We start from the raw sequence: 24,121 nt of genomic DNA on the forward strand, positions 1-24,121 counted from the left end.
GAGAGTTTTTTCATGTCAGTTTGTATTATTCTCCAGCATTCAGCCCCATATAGTAACACAGATTTCACATTACTGTTGTATATTTTCAGTTTGGTGTTCATACTGATCGACCCACTTCTCCATATGGATTGCAGTTGGCAAAATGCGTTTCTCGCCTTGCTTATTCTGGCTTTGATGTCTTTCGCCGTCCCTTTGGTGTTACTTAACATACTGCCTAGATATTTGAAATCCTCAACCTCTTTTATGATGTAATTTCCTATCTTGACTGTTTGTGCTGTATTACTGTTTACAGTCATTACTTTGGTCTTCTTTTCATTAATGTCCAGGCCTATACTTTGAGCAACTTCGTTTAATTTTGTTGTTTTGTTCTGCATGTTGTTAACATTACTTGACAGAAGGCAGATGTCATCAGCAAAGGCCAAATCTTCTAAGAAAGAGTTCCTGGTCCATCTAATGCCTGTATTTTCATTCCCTAGTGTTGTTCTCATACACCAGTCTATTGCAGTGATGAATAGGAGAGGGGATATGATGCATCCTTGTCTTACTCCAGATGTCACCGGGAACCAATCTGACTGTTGACCGTTATGTAGTACACAGCATTCATAGTTGTTATAGAAAGCTTGTATTAAGATAACTATTTTTTATGGTAATCCATAGGCTCTCAGGATGGCCCACAAGCAGTCTCTTCTGATGCTATCGAAGGCTTTTCGGAAGTCTATAAAGTTGAGGATAAGTTTATTTTGCCACTCAATACTTTGCTCTATGATGTTACGGATGGTAAAAATGTGGTCAATACATCCTCTGCCTTATCTAAACCCTGCCTGTTCTTTCATTAGCAGATCATCTATTGCATCATCTATTCTATTTAGTATGACTCTTAACAGGATTTTGCTGAGTACTGATAGTAAGGTTATACCCCGCCAGTCACTTAAATCTCCTGTTTTAGGTAGTTTTATAATGAGTCCTTTTGCCCAGTCATATGGTATTGTATCGTACTTCCAGATGTGCTGAAATAAGTTGTAAAATATTTCTGTACTGGTTTCAAGGTCCACTTCCAACATTTCTGGTGTTATAGAGTCCAATCCAGGTACTTTCCCATTTTTATGCCCCCGAGATCGAAGATCGGGGGGCATATTGTTTTTGTCCTGTCTGTCATTCTGTCTGAAACTTTAACCTTGCTAATAACTTTTGAACAGTATGTGATAGAGCTTTGATATTTCACATGAGTATTCCTTGTGACAAGACCTTTCCGTGGGTACCAACATTTTTGACCCCTTGACCTTGGTGTTTGACCTACTTTTTGAAAACTTTAACCTTGCTAATAACTTTTGAACAATAAGTGATAGAGTTTTGATATTTCACATGAGTATTCCTTTTGACAAGACCTTTCCGTGGGTATTGAAGCTTTTGACCTTGACATTTGACCTACTTTTAATTTTTTATTTTTACATTGGTCATAACTTCTAAATGGTAAATATTAGAGTTTTCATATTGTACATAAGCATTTCTTTTGACAAGATCTTTCTACTGGTACCAAGATATTTGCCCTTGTGACCTTGGCCATCTTCGGAATTGGCCATTATCGGGGGCATTTGTGTTTCACAAACACATCTTGTTTAACTTCAGTATTGCCTTCCTGATCTCTTCCCTCGATACTTCTTCAATGTTTATGTCTAATTCTTCACCAAACTGTTCAATATTCGGAATGTCACCCTGATGATCAATGTTAAGAACTTCCTTCAAGTGCTCCGTCCATCTTTCAAGCTGCTGTTTCTCCGATGTTAAAACCCTACCATCCTTAGCCTTGCATGGTTTATTGGAGTGTGTTTGTTTGCCGCTTAGTTGTTTTGTGATCTTATATACCGTACTAAGTTGTCCCCTGGAAGCTGCTGTTTCTGCCTCCCTGGCTAGTGTTTCGAGATGCTCTTTCCTATCTGCCTTAGCATTTCGTTTAACTTCTTTATCTTTGTTGGAATATTCTTTCTGTAAGGCAGTTTTAATTCTCTCTGATTTTGTACTGTATAGTTTTTTCTTAATGTCCTTTCTTTCTTGAATGCTATTCCAGGTGTTGTCGCTTATCCATTGCTTTCTCCCACGTTTCCTGTAACCAAGTGTGGTATTAGAGGTGTCTTTAAAGATAGTTTTAATCTCATTCCATTCCTGTTCTAAGCTTTCCACTGTCTCATTCTCTGACTCCTGCAAGTTCTCTAACGCTCTATGTCTGTTCCTTAGCTCTATTTTAAATTTCTTTTGTACCTCAGATTGTTTTAACTTGTCTATATCAAACATTTCTCTCTTACTTGTTACTTTCTTCATAGCCTTTCTTAATTTAAGGTTGATTTTTCCAATAACTAGATGGTGGTCACTAGCACAGTCTGCTCCCCTCATTACTCTTACATCGGACAGTGAGTTTTTCCAACGCCCATTTATCATCAAGTGGTCTATTTGATTTTTGTCTCGACCGTTTGGGGAGTTCCATGTGATTTTGTGTATATCTTTGTGCTGGAACAGTGTACCTCCTATGATAAGGTAATTGACACCACAAAATTCTGTTAGCAATTCTCCATTTTCATTGATAGTACCAACTCCATGTTTGCCCATAATTCTTTCTTTTCCCTCGTTGTCATTACCAACTTTAGCATTCAAATCTCCAAGGACAATAAGTATGTCATGCCGTGGTGTTTTCCTCACAGTGCTTTGTAATTTCTCATAGAATGTTGTTTTTGAGTCATCTTCGGCATCATTAGTGGGTGCATAGCACTGTATCAAAGTCATTTTTGCATATTTAGAATGGAATCTTGCCACAATCAATCTTTCATCTACTGGTGACCATGCGATGAGTGCTTGCTTGGCTTTTTTGTTCATGATTATAGCAACACCTTGTTGATGTTTGTTATCTTTCCTACCGGAGTATAGGATCGTCTCTCCTGTGGTTGTGGTAACAGATCCACAGTCAGTCCACCTACATTTACTTACTCCAAGGATATCAACATTATAAGATTGCATCTCTTTTACTACCTGAGCTGTTTTTCCACATTCATACATTGTGCGTACATTCCACGTTCCTATCTTTAGATGTTCTTTCGGTCCCAGAAGGCTGTTCATCCTGTTGTTAGCTTCAAAAGAGCTTTCACTAACAACATTCATATCGTTGTCCTGACAACTAACATCCCTTGGTATACCGTTGCAATTTGTTTTGTTAACTGGTCTGGTTTCCGTAACTATTGTAGTTTTTATGAGACGAGATAGACGGTCTAGTGCTCAACCCCCAACCTGGAGGACTGTGAAGTACCCGTGTAGCACATTCTCTCGGTAGTAATCGTGAATTTCCGTGGTCTTTCCATATATGGTCATATCGAAATTCGACAAACATGTACACTTGACATTTGTTGACTTGTAACGTGTCAGATGCGATGTTGTAAGGTACAGCTATGTAAATACTAAGTCTACAAACGGAAATACTGTAGGGATGGCCGCGTATAACTTAATTAGGAAACAATGATGCATTTTTATAACGAGAAATGTAAGATAAGAAATCAAACGATTACACAAATGAAGAGTATAACACTGAGATATACATTTCTGAGAAACATAACTTACACCCCCTGAGTTACAAACATACACAGCTGAAACTGACAAATTAACACGGTTGCAAGTTTGGATTAACAAGTTTACATGCTTGGATTTTTTATCACGATTACCCTCCATACTGTTCGTATTTTTCCGCATTCACACTCGCACGTATTTCCCCGTTCACAAGGTATGTACATGTAGATGTTTACAGGTAAAAATATTCATTGTAAATTGTAACTTTCCAAAAAGAGTTTGACGTATTTAATTGACTTCAAGGTACTTATCTAAACATGTACATGCGTTCATTTGCATGTTCCATGACGCATTTCCGTTAATTGTAAATATATTACTTAAAATTAACGCAATATCACTTATGTATGTATACTTAAAAATAAACCTCAATATCAAAATGCCGGTCAGTATATTCAACTATATTTTGAAATATAGAAACTACCTCTAAATTTTTGTCAAATTAATATCCATATCAAAATGAGAGTATGCAATGTGAATTGTAAATGTTCTTAAGCTCAATTATGCTACATGCATGACCATCGGATGGCGCGATGTGTATGCCAGGTTGGATTTAATGAAAGCTGTCCTAAATATTCTTGGACAAAGCGTTCTCGTGTATTTTGATGATATTTGTCAAAGTGTATACTGTTTCTTGTACAGGAAGCATTTGTATACATTTATGCCTTGCGTTTAATTGTTTTACGTCCCGTTGAGAATTTTTCACTCATATTTAGACGTCACCAGTTGTCAGTGAATTACCACAAATTCCTCTTAATGCAATATAGGGAGGTTGACCTTCGATCGATTGAAATCATTCAAGCAACACATATTACGAGTTTTAGTCAAGTTCAGTTCATTATCAAACATGTCAAATTACTACATACGACCATGGTTGTATTAAACTGCAAGAAAAAAAACCCAACAACAACAACAAACTTCCAAGCATTGATTGGATGCTCAATCGCCGTAATCACAGATAATACGGAAAGTGTCAGTGCCCTTAATTAAATAGTACGCTGTCTCAAGAAGGCCACACAGTGCAACAAATCGAGTGTTTCTTCTTATTTTCAGAATGTTCCAGAACACCAAGCAAATTCTACCAACTCTCTGTTACCACTTCATCAAAGGGGTCTACTTCATCAGCTCGCAGTGTGTTGTCGTTCCAGTCTTCATAACGCTGCATTTGTTACTATGGCCGTTGAAATTTCTACAACCATCGACTTACTGGGCCATTGATGTCCATTTATTCAAGGCAGTAATGGGAGTTGTGTCATCATGGTTTTACACAGACGGCGTCGTCAGTATGTGCATGTAATATTTGCAACCTTCAGCAATCTTACTCCAGAAATTTTACAACATTACTTCTGAAATGATGTTTCGAATATGGGTATCTATGAATCATTTAATTTTTACTCGCACACGTTTTGTTATTTTATTTCTGGCATTAGTTCAAGAATCTGGGGATTCTTTGGAAAAGATTTTGGACGACGAAGCTCTGCTGATGTGTAATCACCAATCTACTGCCGATATCGGAATTATCATGCAGTCACTTCATCCAAAAGGCATGGCAGCAGGTCACATGACTTGGATCATGGATCACGTGTTCAAACTTACTCACTTCGGATGGATCTGTGGTCAACATGGGGACTTCTTTCTTAAACAGCCTTGCAAAGTACTATGCTTTGATGAATTTGCATTTCATATCTACCGTATTTGTCTTTTAATGTTGATCTCTCTACATCTAAATCATAACCTGCAAATATTTCATTAGACGGAATCGGAAAGACAAGAACAGATTAAAAACTTCAGAACACATCTACAAGAAGTGTATACAAAAACACAGAAGAAATGGATGGTCTTATTTCCAGAGGGAGGGTTTCTTTCCAGCAGGAAACCCGGAAGTCAGAGGTAAAGAAGAGAATGGATTTTTAAAGCACCATTTATCCTTCTTTTAAATCTTAGACAAAAGAAATTATGTTGTTAAAGATGCTCAGTGTATATTTATACTGGACATTCATTATGTTGACTAATTTCCTCCGGTACACAAATGTTTTTTTCTCGAGCAGACTAAAATTCGCTCGAGAAATTATCTTGTGCATTCGTGAACATTAATTTTGTGCGCTCAAGAAAATATGGTAAGCCGAATGCTCAGGATATTTACTTCGTGGTCTCCAATTTCAAGATTCTAAAAAAAAATCAAACTGCTCACGGCAAATGAACCTTTATTCGCAAAATGGAAAAATTAAGAAACTTCTCGACATGCTTTTTTCTCATGTACATTTGTTATGACTATCTTCTAATCACTCATTCAAATCATAGCAAATAGTTGTACTTTTGATAATTTACAGGTACAATTTTTTACAGTTTAGAGTAGTGTGCCTACTAATTGTATTCATTCATGTGCTAAAGGTTGAAAACGAAGGGGAAAATGTATATTTACATATCCATATCGTGAAGCAAAATATTCTTTTTCTTTTGAATTGATTGCCATAATTCAAGGCTATGCTTTTATGTACCGGGTTGTTATTAAGACAGTCATTGATCTCGGATCCTACGCATGGGAAAGTCATGTAAACATCGATATAAGGTCCGTGTTTGGGTTTCAGGCCAATGACTGTTTAAACTTTGAATACATTAAGGATGGATTCTTCTCATAATTACTGACCCGTTGAGATGTGATATTTTGTGTAGAACTATATCATGTATATACATTATTTTGACACAGAGAAAAGTGTATGGAGCGCCAAATTAACATAAACTCAAATAATTGAAGATATCTTCAATTATTTGAAGATATCATCAATTCAATTATTGCTCTCTTTAATTGAATTAATGCGCACATTAAATCAATTATTGCTCTCATCAAATGAATTAATGCACGCTTCAATTCAATTATTGCTCTCATCAATTGAATTAATGCGCGCATCAATTGAATTAATGAGAGCAATAATTGATTTAATGCGCGCATTAATTCAATTAGCATCAATTGAATTAATGAGAGCAATAATAGATTTGATGCGCGCATTAATTCAATTATTGCTCTCTTCAATTCAATGGATGAGAGCATTAATTTCGCATAAATATTGCTCGCAATAATTGATTTAGAGCTCGGTATAAATAATTTGATTATCTCTTTAATTCAATTGAAGATATCTTTAATTATTTACAATGCTTTTGTATAAGGAATTAATGTGCGCATCAATTCTTTTAAAGAGAGCAACAATTCAAATAAAGAGATCATTAATTCAATTGTGGATATGTTGAATTGAAGATATCTTTAATTATTTAGTTGCTCTCTCTAAAAGAATTATTGCTCTCTTCAAATGACTTAAAGATATCATTAATTCAATTGAAGAGAGCAATAATTGAATTAATGCGTGCATTAAATCCATTATTGCTCTCATCAAATGAATTAATGCGCGCATCAATTCAATTATTGCTGTCATCAATTGATTTAATGCGCGCATTATATCAATTATTGCTCTCTTCAATTGAATGGTAGCGCGCATCAATTCAATTGTTGATATCATCAATTCATTTGAAGAGATCATTAATTCAATTAAAGCGCGCATCAATTCAGCAGAAGAATTAATGCTATCATCAATTCATTTAATGCGCGCAATAATTCAGAATTGAAGATATCATTAATTATTTGAAGAGATCTTTAATTAATTTGTTACGAGCATCAAATGAATTGATGATATCTTCAAATAATTGAAGATATCTTCAATGATTTGAGTTTATGTTAATTTGGCGCTCCATAAATGTGGGCATCGCGTATGGAGCGCCAAATTAGATAAACTCAAATAATTGAAGATATCTTTAATTTTTCGAGGATATCATCAATATTCATTTGATGCGCGCAACAATTCAATTCTAGATCTCTTCAAATAATAATGACACCTTCAGTTCTGAATTATTACATGCATTAATTGAATAATTGATAACATTAACTCATTTTGCTGAATTTATGAGCGGCGCGCTATAATTGAATTGTTGCTTTCTTCAAATGAATTGATGATATCAACAATGGAAAGGATGCGCTCAGGGCAATAATTCAATTAATGCGCACAAAAATTGAATTACTGCTCTCATCATTTGAATTAATGATAATATTAGTATTCAATTGAGCAACTATCTAATTGGAGATATCTTCTATTCAACATATCAACAACTGAATTAATGATCTCTTAAATTGAATTGTTGCTCACTTTAAAAGAATTGATGCGCTCATTGATTCCTTATACTATATCGTTGTAAATGATTAAAAATATCTTCAACTGAATTTTTTTAAAAAAATATCATTAAATCGTTTTTACCTATACCCGCGAGCATTTCCATCACAGTGATGCGCACATCAATTGAAGTAATGTGCGCATCAAATCAATTATTGCTTTCATCAATTGAATTGATGCACTCATTGATTTAATCATTGTGCGCAATAATTGAATTGATGATATCTTCAAATAATTAAAGATAATCCCCTGCATGGAGATCTGGGTTAGAATATGTCCTCAGTACCCCTTGCTTGACGTAAGAGGCGACTAAATGGGGCGGTCCTTCGAATGAGACTGCAAAAAAAAAAAAAAACCCCACCAAGGCTCTGTGTCACAGCAGGTGTGGCACGATAAAGATCCCTCCCTGCTTAAAGGCCGTATCTTCAATTATTTGAGTTTATGTTAATTTGCCGCTCTATCGTAGCTGTTCTTGTTTTTGTGTGAAGGTTAGTTCAAGGTCACGCCCCTTTTATAGCAAAAGACATTACAATTCCATTAAAAGAGCGGCCATCAATATTACATGTGCTTGTAGATTTTGCCTTAATTTGCTGCATAATCATTATGCATGAACATATTTCTATTTTGCGAAAGGACTACTGAACACTGGCAAAATCAATAAAATACAAGGTACAAACACTGGTGTAATAATGTTCACAATGACAAAGTAAGATACAGATATTGGATCATTACAAACACTGGTATATTAATGTTCACAATGACAAAGTAAGATATAGATATTGGATCATTACAAACACTGGTATATTAATGTTCACAATGACAAAGTAAGATATAGATATTGGATCATTACAAACACTGGTGTAATAATGTTCACAATGACAAAGTAAGATATAGATATTGGATCATTACAAACACTGGTATATTAATGTTCACAATGACAAAGTAAGATATAGATATTGGATCATTACAAACACTGGTATATTAATGTTCACAATGACAAAGTAAGATACAGATATTGGATCATTACAAACACTGGTGTAATAATGTTCACAATGACAAAGTAAGATATTAAGTACTTACGAGATTGATTACTGTTCGTTATCTTCATTTGTTTATGTTATATTTTCACAAGTTACAATTATATTTAACGTAAATTTTATCACATGAAAATTTTACTTAGGGAAAATTTGTAAAACAGGTTTATTTGATTAAAACTAATGTTATTTCTTGAGGATATTTTTATAGCTTGGGCGAATAAAATGTTATTTTTTTCAAAGATTTGCCAAGAAAAATGGGTGGCCAGTATTTGAAAACGTTGCATTACCTCGTTTAGGAATTGCTCAGACTATTATGGATGAACTGACACAACAGAAAGGTATGCAAAATTTCAGACCAGCATGGTGAACAATACATATACTTTTTTCAAATGTGGCTACTCCAGTGATAATTACAACGTTAACTATATGTTAAACACATTCTCGGTCTAGTATACACTTACAGCATTGCTCACTGACCGTAATCGAAATCTCATTCTAAAATATCTACTTCAGCTGATTCTAACATGAATGAAAACCCTGGTCAACTCAAATGGATAATCGACATGACCATAGCCTACCCTGGAGGAAAAGCACCCAACGCCCTCGCTCTCATATTCTCTACGTGGAAATATCCGCCTATCCATGTGCACTATCGTGTATTCGATATCAATAAAATCCCCTCAGATTCAACAAGCTTTACAAAGTGGATGTATGAGAGATATGGTGAAAAGGATACCTTTTTGAATGAGTACTACCAAACTGGGACCTTTATGTCAAAGTTTCCAAAGACTGTCCATACAGATAAGAGGGGGGCATTTGCTCACTTTGTATTTTTTGTAATTTGTATGTATTTGTCAAGTTCATTCGTGTACTCTCCAGTTTTATCCTTGATAGGTGTTGAGGTTGTGGCTTTAATCATTGCATGTTATATGGTGTATTTTGTTTATAACTTTGTACAATACTTTATACACAGTTGGCCGTCATCAAATGAATGAGATTCTTGAAATATTTACACCCTGTGTCTGGTATCAGCTTAATATCAATTTATATTAGTTATCAATTACAATTACAATTAAGAGGCTTCATGAAGTTTGATTTAGTAATATCTCCACCATCAAAATAATTCTAACTTCAGTAAAAAAAAAAAATTAGAAATCAGACAGCCTATCAAATATATCGTTATTGAAACTTGTAGCACATCATAATGACCGATGTGGTCAAAGTGGGCGGGTTGACACACGGCGGACAGGTGGATTAATAATGGTGTTTATATCAACATATATTTCAACGTGTATATTTTTTTGCAGCAAGTCTTGCAATTTCCGCGAAGAAGCCCTATCTATAACTTATGTTAGATATACCACAAAGCTTTCAAATACTCTAATCTCTGATGGACCTTTGTTACGGCACCGTTTGGTCGCCGACGACCATTCGTGCCGCACGTTTGGTCGCCGGCGACCATTCGTGCCACACGTATCGTCGCCGGGCGTCCGAACGTGCCGTGAGGGTGGACACGATTGGTGGCCAATTTTAGGCCATACCCGAGCACGAATGGTTGCCACCCAAGCCCCCCCCCCCTCCCAAATCCCAACTTTGCCTTTCTCCTCCCTCTCCTCCTCCAGTACCTATTCCCCTTCCTTCTTTTTCTCTTTTCTAATCCCCCTCCTTCTCCTTCTCCAAATTCTTCTTCAATTTCTCCCGGTTTAATCAAACCGAACAACAAATCTTTTGAATTTGCGGGTAATAATAGCTCAGGGAGATGTGGCGCTTTCTAGTAGCCTTCGATTAACAATCACATGCTATTAGACGTCCCCTATAAAGATCACAGCACATCCTATTCCGATTCGAAACAGTTCTTCAAACCTTCGACATGTTTCATGTGTGTAGAGAATAGACCTAATCTTGCATTTTATAAATGTGGCGTAAAAGTGTACGCCTACAAGCGGAGAGAGTACACGAAACATGACATGGATATACCCACAATAGTATTCCTCTATAGACGCCTACTCTTCAACATGTCAGAGCTATCCCCGCCCGCGCTGCCCATCCAATCACCTCAAGAGCCTTGTCTTTCACTCTGTGTGCTCATGTGAATTTGTTTGCGTGTTTGTGCACTCAGAATATACAGTGTATGTCACGCCATATTTAAGAAGAAGGAGGAGGATTAGAAGGGAGAAAGAGAAGGAAGGGGAATATGTGCTGGAGGAGGAGGAGGAGAGGAAGGAGAAAGGCAAAGTTGGGATTTGGGACTGGGGGCTTGGGTGACGACCATTCGTGCTCGGGTATGGCCTAAAATTGGCGACCAATCGTCTCCACCCTTACGGCACCTTCAGTCGCCCAGCGACGATACGTCTGGCACGAATGGTCGCCGGCGACCAAACGTTCCGTAACAGACCTTGTTGATTATCCAGTGTACATATGAAAATTGTAATATTTTAAAATGGAGGTCAAGAGTCACGGTTGGCATTAGTATGATAAAGAAACCCCACTGCGACGACCTTAAACTTGTGTCATCCATAGGTCAAAATTTTTAGCTCTTACCTAAAGCTTGTTAAGTCCTTACAAGAGTGAAAATGTTAAAGGGGCATGGACACGATTTGAGCTGAAAAATTTCACAAATTTTATTTTTCCACTTTTATTGTTTACAATGCTTAACTAAAGTATTTCAAATGATCAACCAAAATTTGAATATCAGTTGTTGAGTTATAAGTGAGATACAGCACTCGCAATTCTTTGTTATGTAAACAAGGCGCGTGTCATGTTTTTGTTTACATTAGACTGTTTAATAGAAAATAGCGTGTTTAAAACAAAATGAGATGTGCCAAACACTAGAAAATATTTAATTGTGTTAAGAATTCACTTATAAATTGAAAAAATCGGCTTTAAACAAAACTTTTACTAGTTTATTTAACCTAAGTAAACAAAAGCATGGCACGAGTCTTGATTACATAACAAGGACTTGTGACCTCTGTATCTCCTATGTATTTTGACTACTGACATTCAGATTTTTGCTGATCATTAGTAATATCTTAGTTAAGCATTCTTAACATTAAAAATCAAAAAATAAAATTTGAAAATGTTCAGCTCAAATCGTGTCCATGTTCCTTTAATGTAAATTAATACACTAATGGTATGATACTATGCTTTACTGATGCATATGAATTCATACACCAATGATGCAATGTTTTACTAATGGATGTAAATTCATACACCAATGATATAGTGCCTTACTAATGGATGTAAATTCATACACCAATGATGCAATGTTTAATAATGGATGTAAATTCATATATAGTGCCTTACAAATAGATGTGAATTCATACACCTTATTAATGGATGTGAATTCATATAGTGCCTTACTAATGGATGTTAATTCATATAGTGCCTTACTAATGGATGTGAATTCATACACTAATGATACAGTACCTTACTAATTGATGTAAATTTATACATGATACGGTACTTTACTAATGAATGTAATATCTGGCCACATATTTCAAATAAACAATAGTGGTAACCAACTTCTTTACAAGCATTTTAATTCACCGGACCACTTCATCTTGTCCATGAAGGTCAGGATTTTGAATTATTTTTTTTCCGTCAAACAAATAGCCCAACATTAAGTATTAGTACCCCTTTTCGTAGACGAGAAGACCAGTGGATCAGGACTCTAGGTACTGCATTTCCACACGGATGCAATGATAATGTATATGACTAGTCCACACGGAAATTACGTGAATGTGGTGAGATTCTTTCCCAATATTCAAAGACGGAAACGCAGTCATGGACATCGTTCATATAAATGACCAAGTATAAATGATGTCACGTTTGATTCACTTTTACCTTACGTCAACAGACAATTAGGTCCACAACATATTCGCACAAAACTTTACTCGGTTCCTTTGAGAGTTTTATATATGTTATTTCAAGAAGGCACAGCTAGTCTATTCTTGGATTTTTCAACACCTGAATATAGACTGAACTCTATGATTATGGATGTCGCCAATCACAGGCTCTTTAAACCACCACGGGTCATGGATGATATTCTTTCCAAATCATGTCGCCAGTTCCTTAAGCTCAAATTTACAAAGGAAAAGATGCCGTCAACATAAGAAACATTCTTCGTCATAAAAGAGTTCAGTCGTGTATTCCAACTTATTTCAAGTTCAAGTCTACACCCAGTATTTCCTACAAATATACTTCTACTATTGCATCCAAACTTTTTAATTATAAACAAACTTTGCAGTGCCTAAATTTAGACCATCTTATACTTAATCCACCTACGTGTTCTTCATCTTCTTTCAACTATAGTCCAGCTGGACATGTCGTTACTGGTGATGTTGATATAGTTGAAAATGAGGACATCAAATCACTTATTCTAAAAGGTCCTAAATACAGAGAACCTCGGTCTTTCAATTGGCGACAGAACTTCATCTCTATTATGAATTCTGTCGAGGATTATGTCAGACGATGGGCGAAATATGAAAAAAGAACTTTATACATTGTCAGAATGGATTAAAAGTATAAGAGGAATATTAAAATCCCGCATTAGATATATTAAAACAAAAATACGTACCATCTATCCGTCTGTGTTTAGTAAACCAGAAGTGATAAAAGATTAATATAGGTTACATGAGGAATATGTTTTAGACACATATAATATCCCAGTCAATTGGTCGGATGAATAATGAGTTACCGTACCTATATTGGATTTCTAAACTTCATAAAAACCCTTAAAAAGATACATTGCTGGATCCAGTAAATGTTCTACCAAGCCCCTATCTTTCCTCCTCACAAAAATATTAATATTTGTGAAGGAGAAAATTCAAATTTACTGTGCGACTACATATGCCAGAAGTGATGTAAATTAAATGTGGATTCTAAACATTTTAAAAGAACTTTTAGTAAACTTGAAATTGCAAAACTTTTCTCAAATCAACAACATTAAAACGTATGACTTTTCAACACTTTACACGACCACTCCTCACGATAAATTAAAGACTAGACGTTTTGACATCATAGCCAGTTGCTTCTTCAACAAAAATGGAAAACGGAAATATTTCTATCAAGTGATCAGTCATCCAAAAAATTACTTTTTTAAACGCCACTCGGATTCCACACACAAGTACTCTGAAGTTGAAATAAAAAATATGCTGGAGTTCCTCATTGACAATATCTTCGTGGTCTTTGGTGATCAGGTCTTCCAACAGTCTGTTGGAATTCCCATGGGTACGACTTGTGCTCCTTTGTAAGCTGACCTCTTTTTATATTCCCGTGAAGCAGAATTTATTCAAATACTTCTACGTGAGAAGAAAAAATCTCTTGCTGTAGCCTTCAATGCGACATTTAGATATATCGACGACGTATTATCTATTAACAATAATAATTTATATTCATATGTCAATTCGATATATATCCCCGTGAACTCGAAATAAAAGACACCACAGAGTCGTCCACTTCTGCTTCATACTTAGAGATTTTATTGAAAGTAGATATTAACGGCAAACTAACAACACAACTTTATGACAAACGGGATGATTTCAGCTTCCCCATCGTCAACTTCCCATATTTATGTAGCAATATTCCATTATCACCTGCATATGGTGTTTATTTCTCTCAACTGATTCGATACTAAAGAGCTTGTTCTGTTTGTGGTCAGTTTTTAAAGCAGGCTACTGACAAACAAGTTGATGGTACAGGGGTTTCAACAGTCTCGTTTAAAGTCAGCATTTCGCAAATTCTATGGTCGTTTTAATGATCTTATCATTGGGTCAAATCTGTCTGACGTGTTTCATACCGATTGTTAGGCTGTTCTTGGCACACTGATTTTGACTACGTATAACTCCGTTTACCTGATCAAGTTATAGGACTCACGGCGGGTGTGACCGATCGAGAGGGGGTGCTTACTCCCCCCAGGCACCTGATCCCACCTCTGGTATATCCAGGGGTCCGTGTTTGCCCAACTCTCTATTTTGTATTGCTTATTGGAGTAATGAGATTGATCACTGTTCGTTATCTTCACCTTTCATTCATATAGTGCCTTACAAATAGATGTGAATTCATACACCTTATTAGTGGATGTAAATTCTTTTAGTGCCTTACTAATGGATGTAAATTCATACAGTACCTTAATAATGGATGTGAATTCATACACCAATGATATGGTACCTTACTAATGGATGTAAATTCATATAGTGCCTTACTAATGGATGTGAATTCATACACCAATGATATGGTCTTTTACTAATGGATGTAAATTCATACACTGGTGATATAGTGCCTTACTAACTGTATAAATTTATGCACTAATTATATGTTGATGACATTATAAATAGAAATGAAACAAGTTTTCTCTACTAGGTACTAGTATTGTAAATGCATTGATAGGATTACTTTTATCGTCACCATCAGTAGATAGGACGATGCAGATCGAATTCCACACAGTTATCGGTAGCTGACCGATTTTAAACTAGGCACACATATGGACTTTATACAGGTGAATGTCTTCTTTTGCTCTATACCTGTGCGATACACTAAATGATTGGACAAGCTAGACACATATTTTTGTAAGTAACATTTTACTAAGATTTCGTATTTCATATTAATTACTTTTTCATGAAGAATTTAGTCTTCTTTGAAAATTCATTGACCCTGTTAAGGGCCTTCGGGAAGCAGACCGCTGTATCATATACACTTGTACGTTTAAAATCTGCTGGACAGATGTTATATTCTTTTCGATTTTCAGAAATTCTTTATATAAACACGCTGCAGAATGGTGTACTTTTATATGTGTTGTATTTCTCCATGTGTATATTTTTATATGTGTATTTGACATTGCTTGATTATTCGCTATTTAAAAATATTCGACGTAAATAAATATTGTAAAGTATTTACATGTATACATGTATGATTGTCTATTATCATGTGTACACTTTTCAAAATCGGTTACTGTTCCAACGAGTGATTAGCAAGATAAAAGCTTTATTAATGGAATGCAGACCAATAATGACTACAAATACTGTTACTGTTGCAGCGAGTGATAAAAAAGATTAGAATTATGTTCATGTAATACAGACCAATGAAAGGTGAAGATAGACTTTTTGATATCATAGACAGTTACTTCTTCAACAAAAATGGAAAACGGAAATATTCATATCTAGTGATCAGTCATTCAAAAACTTACTTTGTTAAACATCACTCTGATTCTACGCACAAGTACTCTGAAGTTGAAATAAAAAATATGCTAGAGTTCCTCATTGACAATATCTTCGTGGTCTTTGGTGATCAGGTCTTCCAACAGTCTGTTGGAATTCTCATGGGCACGAATTGTGCTCCTTTGTTAGCTGACCTGTTTCTATATTCATATGAAGCATAATTTATTCAAAAACTTCTACGCGAGGAGAAAAAATATCTCGCTGTGGCCTTCAATTCGATTTGATATATCCCTGTGAGCTCGAGATAAAGGACACCACAGAGTCGTCCACTTCTGCTTCTTACTTAGATATTTTATTGAAAGTAGACATTAACGGCAAACTGACAACTCAACTGTATGAGAAACGGAATGATTTCAGCTTCTCCATCGTCAACTTCCCATATTTATGTAGCAATATTCCATTAACACCTGCATATGGTGTTTATATATCTCAACTGATTCGATATGCAAGAGCTTGTTCTGCGTATATTCAGTTTTTAAATCGAGGTAAGCTACTGACAAACAAGTTGATGGTACAGGGGTTTCAACAGTCTCGATTGAAGTCAGCATTTCGCAAATTTTATGGTCGTTATAACGATCTAGTTCGTCAATACAACCTATCATTGGGTCAAATGCTGTCTGACGTGTTCATACCGATTGTTAAGCCGTTCTTGGCACACTGATTTTGACTGCGGATAACTCCGTTTACCTGATCAGGATAGGGCTCACGGCTGGTGTGACCGGTCAGCAGGGGATACTTACTCCTCCTAGGCACCTGATCCCACCTCTGGCGTGTCCGGGGGTCCGTGTTTGCCCAACTATCCAATCTGTATTGCTTATAGGAGTTATGAGATTGATCGCTGTTCGTTATCTTCACCTTGAATAACGAACAGTAATGTACATAAATTGTTTTACTTTTGCAGTGAGTGTAATATATATATATATATATATATATATATATATAAAGACCAAGTTTAAACGCATTTAAAACCATGTCTTTTAATTTTCTGTAGAGTACATTTATAGAGATGGATGAAGAACACGTGTTTGCTGGGATGTATTACATTGTTAAGGGTGCCTACTTCCTCTACACACAATGTGTCGGCGTCCCAGTTTTTGTGACTTTCCACATTTTGCTGTTACCGCTAAGGTTTCTTCACCCTCGACTCTTCTGGACCATAGATGCTCATTTGTTTAAGGCTGTTCTAGGTGGTGTGACGTCATGGTTTTACACCGAAAAAGTTGTTTGTATGTCAATATCATATACTTTATTTTGGCAAATTTTAATAAATGGCAAGACAACCTGGCCGGGAGGTTATAAAATGTTTTGGAGCAAGTTTGTATACTCAAACTCAAACTCCGTGCTCTAAATCCTACCCATACTTTTCTAAAATTATTCTCATATTCGAATGGAGTACATGGTCAAGTTTTTTGTGAATATGCTGGGAGCTTGCTCAGAGTTGTACTCAAAACAAACATGGCTGAGTTTGAGTATGAGTACTGTAAAAGTTTTATAACCTCCAGGTCTGTATTGCAGTATTATTTTTTAATTCATAGTATCGATAGTGCATTTATATCTAAGATTTTCATATTTCAGTAAGTAATTTATCTATTTATTGTTACTTTGGAAATTATTTTGCAGTAAAAGAAACTGGCGATTCTTTGAAAGAAATTTTTCATGACGAGGCCCTTCTAATGTGTAATCACCAGTCTACTTCTGATATTGCGGTCATCATGCAGTCTCTACACCCAAAGGGTATGGTCACTGGTCACATGACTTGGATCATGGACCACGTCTTCCGACTCACTCATTTTGGATGGATATCACGTCTTCACGGAGATTTCTTTCTGAAACAGCCTTGTTCAGTAATTCAAAAACCTTTCTAGATTTTGCAAGAGGTATTCTGTCAAACATATGAACATTCGCAATGAAATAATTGCAAAGCCTTGTAAATACGGAATAGTTACGTAATTGTGTATCTATTTATTATAAGGTCATAGTTCGTGCTATGATAGTTTTGAAGCCATACAGTAACAAATTTTATATATATATATATATATATATACTTTTTTAAGACTGTAGAAGAACGAAATGAACAGATAGGGAAACTCAGAGAACACTTAACTAGTGTTTATTCCAAGACCCTGAAGAAATGGATCGTGCTGTTTCCCGAGGGCGGGTTTTTGTGCACTAGAAAGCCGGGAAGCCAGAGGTATTGGATATTCGTATCGGAAAAATCGAAATTGGCTCAACCCCCACTACAGGGGATATTGTGATATTCAGTATAAAGTTATGTCATAAAATCTATTTAGATAGAGTGCAATTACTGTATAATACCGGTATGTTGAACTTGATTCCATAATATGCCGTTGAAATTAATCAGTTGTTGTTTGCCCTCGTCCGATTGAAATAAATCTCCCGATTTCAAAGATTTTTCACGGTTTTTTTTTTAGTGTTAAATGTGATTGTTCAGGTTTCCAAAAATGTTTTGCTTAGTTACATATATTATGTACCTTTTTACCGCATTAAGTCTGGAGAGGGTGAAGTATGCTATCTCTAAAGGTGGTCTGACATACAGTATATGTTGAAGATTCTGTGTTTAAGGTACGCAAAGAAGCATGGTTTGCCTGTGCTGGAAAATGTTTGTCTGCCTCGTTTGGGAGTGGCAAAAACCATACTGGATGAATTAGCACCGAATGCAGGTATACATGTATTCTTCTACTTTATCATTTTTTTTTCGTGCTTCATACGATCCCCTTTACAAAACGTACTGTATGTGAGTGTAAACAGCTTCGTTGGCAAGATGGCTCAGTTCGTAGAGCTCTTGTCTAGAGATCAGTATATAGGTTCGAATCCTACAGGTATGGTATCTAGTGGTGTTCTCTCCTCCTGGTGCCGTGGACCTGTCTGGTACAGTAAGACGACATTTAATGTGACTTTCATTCAGGTGTGAGTTTTATGAGACAGCCTTGTACAAAGTTCAGGAGGAGGGGGGGGGGGGGTGGTCTTGCAATTTGTTTCGAGTCATTCTTTTAGAGATGTAAAGCTAAAAAAAATAAATTAAAAAAAACCATCTTCGCCAGGCAAATGTCCGATTCGTATCCTCTCATCAGCTGTCCTTTATGCGAATCGGACATGTGAATTTAAAGGATGAATCAGCCAGAGCGCAACACTTGCACTAGACAAAGACCATACGTGTGGTTTGTAGCTGACTATAAATCCGTTGGGCAGGCATTCTGATGCAAAGAAAGATATTTAGCTATTTTATTGGGTACCATTTTATTGATGTGTGGATATTCTAAAGTGGTGGTTTTCTATGGAGCGCCAAATTAACATAAACTCAAATAATTGAAGATATCTTCAATTATTTGAAGATATCATCAATTCAATTATTGCTCTCTTTAATTGAATTAATACGCGCATTAAATCAATTATTGCTCTCATCAAATGAATTAATGCGCGCTTCAATTCAATTATTGCTCTCATCAATTGAATTAATGCGCGCATCAATTGAATTAATGAGAGCAATAATTGATTTAATGCGCACATTAATTCAATTATTGCTCTCTTCAATTCAATTGATGAGAGCATCAATTGAATTAATGAGAGCAATAATAGATTTGATGCGCGCATTAATTCAATTATTGCTCTCTTCAATTCAATGGATGAGAGCATTAATTTCGTAGAAATATTGTTCGCAATAATTGATTTAGAGCTCGGTATAAATAATTTGATTATCTCTTTAATTCAATTGAAGATATCTTTAATTATTTACAATGCTTTTGTATAAGGAATTATTGCGCGCATAAATTCTTTTAAAGAGAACAACAATTCAATTAAAGAGATCATTAATTCAATTGTGGATATGTTAAATTGAGGATATCTTTAATTATTTAGTTGCTCTCTCTAAAAGAATTATTGCTCTCTTCAAATGAATTAAAGATATCATTAATTCAATTGAAGAGAGCAATAATTGAATTAATGCGCGCATTAAATCCATTATTGCTCTCATCAAATGAATTAATGCGCTCATCAATTCAATTATTGCTGTCATCAATTGATTTAATGCGCGCATTATATCAATTATTGCTCTCTTCAATTGAATGGTAGCGCGCATCAATTCAATTGTTGATATCATTAATTCATTTGAGGAAATCATTAATTCAATAAAGCGCGCATCAATTCAGCAGAAGAATTAATGCTATCATCAATTCATTTAATGCGCGCAATAATTCAGAATTGAAGATATCATTAATTATTTGAAAAGATCTTTAATTAAATTGTTGCGCGCATCAAATGAATTGATGATATCTTCAAATAATTGAAGATATCTTCAATTATTTGAGTTTATGTTAATTTGGCGCTCCATAGTTTTCCCTGTAGTTTTTATGTGTAAGTGTAATAGTGTAATATTTAGATATTCTCCATAAGACAACCAAAAAGAAGAAGGTAAAATGACTTACGGAACGACGAATACTCTGCTGATCTGAATATGTCCATTACATTTTCATTATTTCTTTATATAGGTCTTTCTAACATAAAGCAGAAGTCAGGAAAGTTAAAGTGGGTTATCGACATGACGATAGCTTACCCAAACGGAGAAGCTCCAAACGCCCTGTTCCTGATTTTCTCCAGGGGAGAATATCCACCTATCCACGTACATTATCGAGTGTTCGATATAAATAGCGTTCCTAGCGACACGGAGGGATTCACAAAGTGGTTGTACGATAGATATGTCGAAAAGGACGCAATGTTAGAACAGTTCTATAGGACTGGAAATCTAGAAGAGAATGCAGTAGAGAGAGTGGAATATGACGTCACAGGGATCATCCTCTACGTCTTATTTTACACTGTTTGGATGTGGTGGTTATGCATCTTTGTGTATCCTCCAGTTTTATCGTTCATCGGTTGGAAATCAATTTTTCTTATCACTGTATGCTACATCTTTTATTTCATTTACGACTTTGTAAAGTATTTTCTCTTTTCCGTACCCCCTTCTAAGGAATAACAATGGTGACATGTTTGAATATGGTCTTTAACCTTGACAACTCTCAGTCTCAGCGATATGAATGTACTAGTGATTTTAAAAGCTATACTAAATTCTGTGCAGTATATTGAAATTCAGTGCTGAAAACCAATCATATGACAACGCATTGACATTTCCGTGTAAGTAAAACTCAGGTATTTGAATATCTTGATCTTCTTAGTAAACCAAGACTGAAAAAGAAACATGTTTTTACGTCATATTATCAAATGGAATGTTGCTGTGGGAGCGCATGCTTGATTGACTTACTCACATTGGCGTTGTCCATGGCAACAATAGGATACTTGTGGGGTAGGGCGGGGAGTGAAAATACATCATAAGGTGCTTCATTACGTATGCCGACGTAAAGTGTTGCAGCTGTTCATATCCTCACGTATTTTCAAAATAGACATGTATGAAGTCCACTTACTTACATTTACTTACATTTACGTTCTACTTTCACTTCTATCGGAATTCTCGGCCGTTAGAATTTTTCAAAATTCATTCGTGCATTAATATTGTTACGAGTAAATTGCTATCATTACTATTTATAAAGATATTAAAGGCAAAAACAATGGGGATGGAAATGTACTGGTACATATACATGTATAAATATCAAACATATTTGGTAATTATACCCACACTTTCTAAAGAAAGTTAAGGTGTGCTAACCCTGGTCCGTCCGTCTGTCGCACTTTCTTCTTCCTCAAACTCTTCTTTTATTCTAAGCAGTAAGAATTTAATCTTTTGGGATATGATAGGTGGTGCCCTGTATATGTGCAATAAAGTTTTGAAAAGACTTTTATCCTTGGGGTCAAATGGGGGACAAGAAACTCGTTTTTCTACCCCCAAAAATGGTTCCTAAAACTCCTCTTATATTTTACACAGTAACCATATCAACTTTTGGAAGATGATTTGTATTTTCCACTAGATGTACAATACGGTTTTGGAATTTTCATTTTCATCCTGGGGTGTCGAAAAATGACGTTTATATATACATGTATATATATATATATATATATATATATATTATATATATATATATATATATATATATATATATATATATATATAACTGGTTCCCAGATTTTACGCAGTAGCCAAATCATCTTTTGGGAGATACTTGGTGGTGTCCTTTAGATGTGAATTAAGTTTTCGGATTTTTTTTTTTCACCTTGAGGGGCAAATGAGGTGGAAAAATGACAATTAAAACCTGTGCTCAGTGCATTGTGTCACGTGCAACAAGAATATGTTTACTTTCAAGATATTTGAACAATAAAAAGTTATGAGGGTTGAGATAACCGCGGGACACTTGCCCAACAGAATATCTAATGCATCTTGATATGTACGGCAGGAATACATATGGTTTAGGGTAATCTCGGTTGAGATTCGGCTCTGCTGAATATTTGGACTGACGCCTTCACCGAATCTCGGAGCAGTTCTTCATAATTTATGTCTGGAAATTTACTTTCAGCTTCGGCCACTTATAGCAATTAAAATGCACTTAGGTGACACTGCTGCTTGCTTCAAATAAGTCATTTGACTGTTAAACTAACTCTCTATCACACGTGTTTTGTTTTCCAGTACTCACCTAAGCCATTACTTGGCACATCTTTGTCGAGATTGTTTGGAATGACAACCCTGAGCAGGAAAATCATTCGAGACTTTCTGTTTTTTCAAGGGTGAATTTTCTAAGGCAAACTCTTGAGAAAAATCGCCTTTCTTGTGACAAGATACGAAATGCTTTGATCTTCAGTTGATTAAATTTATATTGGATATATGAGTCCATATTATTAACATAGGAGGACTTTGTAGTGAAGGTTTAGAAAGAGGACGTATTGTCCCGGTTTATTGTCACATTTTGTATTGATGGAAATATTGTGACAATTGATCGATTCAAAGCATTTGCAGATGCATAGATATGGAGTAGCCGTCTTTCACCAAGCGTAATATCTCATTCTGCAGAGATTTTTTCATGTCGTGTGACACCCTGGCTTCGTCTGAAACGGACGTTTCAAATCTGTCCGGTTAGACGACATGTAGGTGTATGCATCTTGGTGGAGATACCTGTTAATGTCCATCACTAATTCGACAATACAACGAATTCGACTTCCGACATGTCTGTCTTGTGAGCCAAACTGTGCATTGGAAATCGACCGAAAAAAACAACAACCCATTTCTCGTCCCCAATAACCTCAATGGGTGTAAGAGTTTGATGCAATACGTCATTTGGCACCAGTAACCTGTATGGAGCGCCAAATTAACATAAACTCAAATAATTGAAGATATCTTCAATTATTTGAAGATATCATCAATTCATTTGATGCGCGCAACAATTTAATTAAAGATCTCTTCAAATAATTGATGATATCTTCAATTCTGAATTATTGCGCGCATTAATTGAATTGATGATATCATTAATTCTTCTGCTGAATTGATGCGCGCTTTAATTGAATTAATGATCTCTTCAAATGAATTAATGATATCTTTAATTAATTTGAAGAGAGCAATAATTATTTTAGAGAGAGCTACTAAATAATTAAAGATATCTTCAATTCAACATATCCACAATTGGATTAATGATCCCTTTAATTGAATTGTTGTTCTCTTTAAAAGAATTGATGCGCGCATTAATTCCTTATACAAAAACATTGTAAATAATTAAAGATATCTTCAATTGAATTAAAGAGATCATCAAATTATTATACCAAGCTCTAAATTAATTATTGCGAGCAATATTTCTACGAAATTGATGCTCTCATCAATTGAATTGAGGAGAGCAATAATTGAATTAATGCGCGCATCAAATCTATTATTGCTCTCATTAATTCAATTGATGCGCGTATTAATTGAATTGAAGAGAGCAATTATTGATTTAATGCGCGCATTAATTCAATTAAAGAAAGTAGTAATTGAATTCATGATATCTTCAAATAATTGAAGATATCTTCAATTATTTGAGTTTATGTTAATTTGGCGCTCCATAAACCTGGACTTTGTATCTTCCCTAACAGACGGCGATAAATTACTTAATGTCATGTTAGCTAC

The 24,121-nt window shown here is 35.4% G+C and overlaps 3 protein-coding genes across 3 annotated transcripts; 2 read left to right on the forward strand and 1 right to left on the reverse strand.

Annotated features, from left to right (window-relative positions):
* Window positions 1–1,599: 1,599 nt before the first annotated feature.
* On the reverse strand, window positions 1,600–3,147 carry LOC125651133 (craniofacial development protein 2-like). Its single transcript, XM_048879722.2, has one exon. It carries the CDS (start codon window positions 3,145–3,147, stop codon window positions 1,600–1,602), a length of 1,548 nt encoding a protein of 515 aa, XP_048735679.2.
* A 1,510-nt stretch (window positions 3,148–4,657) lies between these two features.
* LOC125651132 (acyl-CoA:lysophosphatidylglycerol acyltransferase 1-like) lies at window positions 4,658–10,365 on the forward strand. The gene is made up of 5 exons (XM_048879721.2): window positions 4,658–4,886; window positions 5,034–5,257; window positions 5,357–5,493; window positions 9,098–9,195; window positions 9,371–10,365. The coding sequence occupies exons 1-5, from the start codon at window positions 4,658–4,660 to the stop codon at window positions 9,850–9,852; spliced, it is 1,170 nt and encodes a 389-aa protein (XP_048735678.1). The 3' UTR covers window positions 9,853–10,365.
* Window positions 10,366–15,303: 4,938 nt separating this feature from the next.
* LOC125650410 (acyl-CoA:lysophosphatidylglycerol acyltransferase 1-like) lies at window positions 15,304–21,279 on the forward strand. The gene is made up of 6 exons (XM_056164720.1): window positions 15,304–15,423; window positions 17,063–17,297; window positions 17,692–17,915; window positions 18,126–18,262; window positions 18,655–18,752; window positions 20,577–21,279. The coding sequence occupies exons 2-6, from the start codon at window positions 17,078–17,080 to the stop codon at window positions 21,056–21,058; spliced, it is 1,161 nt and encodes a 386-aa protein (XP_056020695.1). The 5' UTR covers window positions 15,304–15,423; window positions 17,063–17,077; the 3' UTR covers window positions 21,059–21,279.
* Window positions 21,280–24,121: the final 2,842 nt, after the last annotated feature.

Source organism: Ostrea edulis, chromosome 5, assembly GCF_947568905.1.
Source record: "Ostrea edulis chromosome 5, xbOstEdul1.1, whole genome shotgun sequence".
Taxonomy (NCBI): Eukaryota; Metazoa; Mollusca; class Bivalvia; order Ostreida; family Ostreidae; genus Ostrea; species Ostrea edulis.

Coding starts and splice junctions, on each gene's coding strand:
- LOC125651133 (XM_048879722.2), bottom strand. CDS start 3,147: ATGAATGTTGTTAGTGAAAGCTCTTTTGAAGCTAACAACAGGATGAAC.
- LOC125651132 (XM_048879721.2), top strand. CDS start 4,658: ATGTTCCAGAACACCAAGCAAATTCTACCAACTCTCTGTTACCACTTC. Junction 4,887..5,033: donor TTACACAGACGGCGTCGTCA/GTATGTGCATGT, acceptor TTCTGGCATTAG/TTCAAGAATCTGGGGATTCT. Junction 9,196..9,370: donor TGAACTGACACAACAGAAAG/GTATGCAAAATT, acceptor TATCTACTTCAG/CTGATTCTAACATGAATGAA.
- LOC125650410 (XM_056164720.1), top strand. CDS start 17,078: ATGGATGAAGAACACGTGTTTGCTGGGATGTATTACATTGTTAAGGGT. Junction 17,916..18,125: donor TTCTGAAACAGCCTTGTTCA/GTAATTCAAAAA, acceptor TACTTTTTTAAG/ACTGTAGAAGAACGAAATGA. Junction 18,753..20,576: donor TGAATTAGCACCGAATGCAG/GTATACATGTAT, acceptor TTCTTTATATAG/GTCTTTCTAACATAAAGCAG.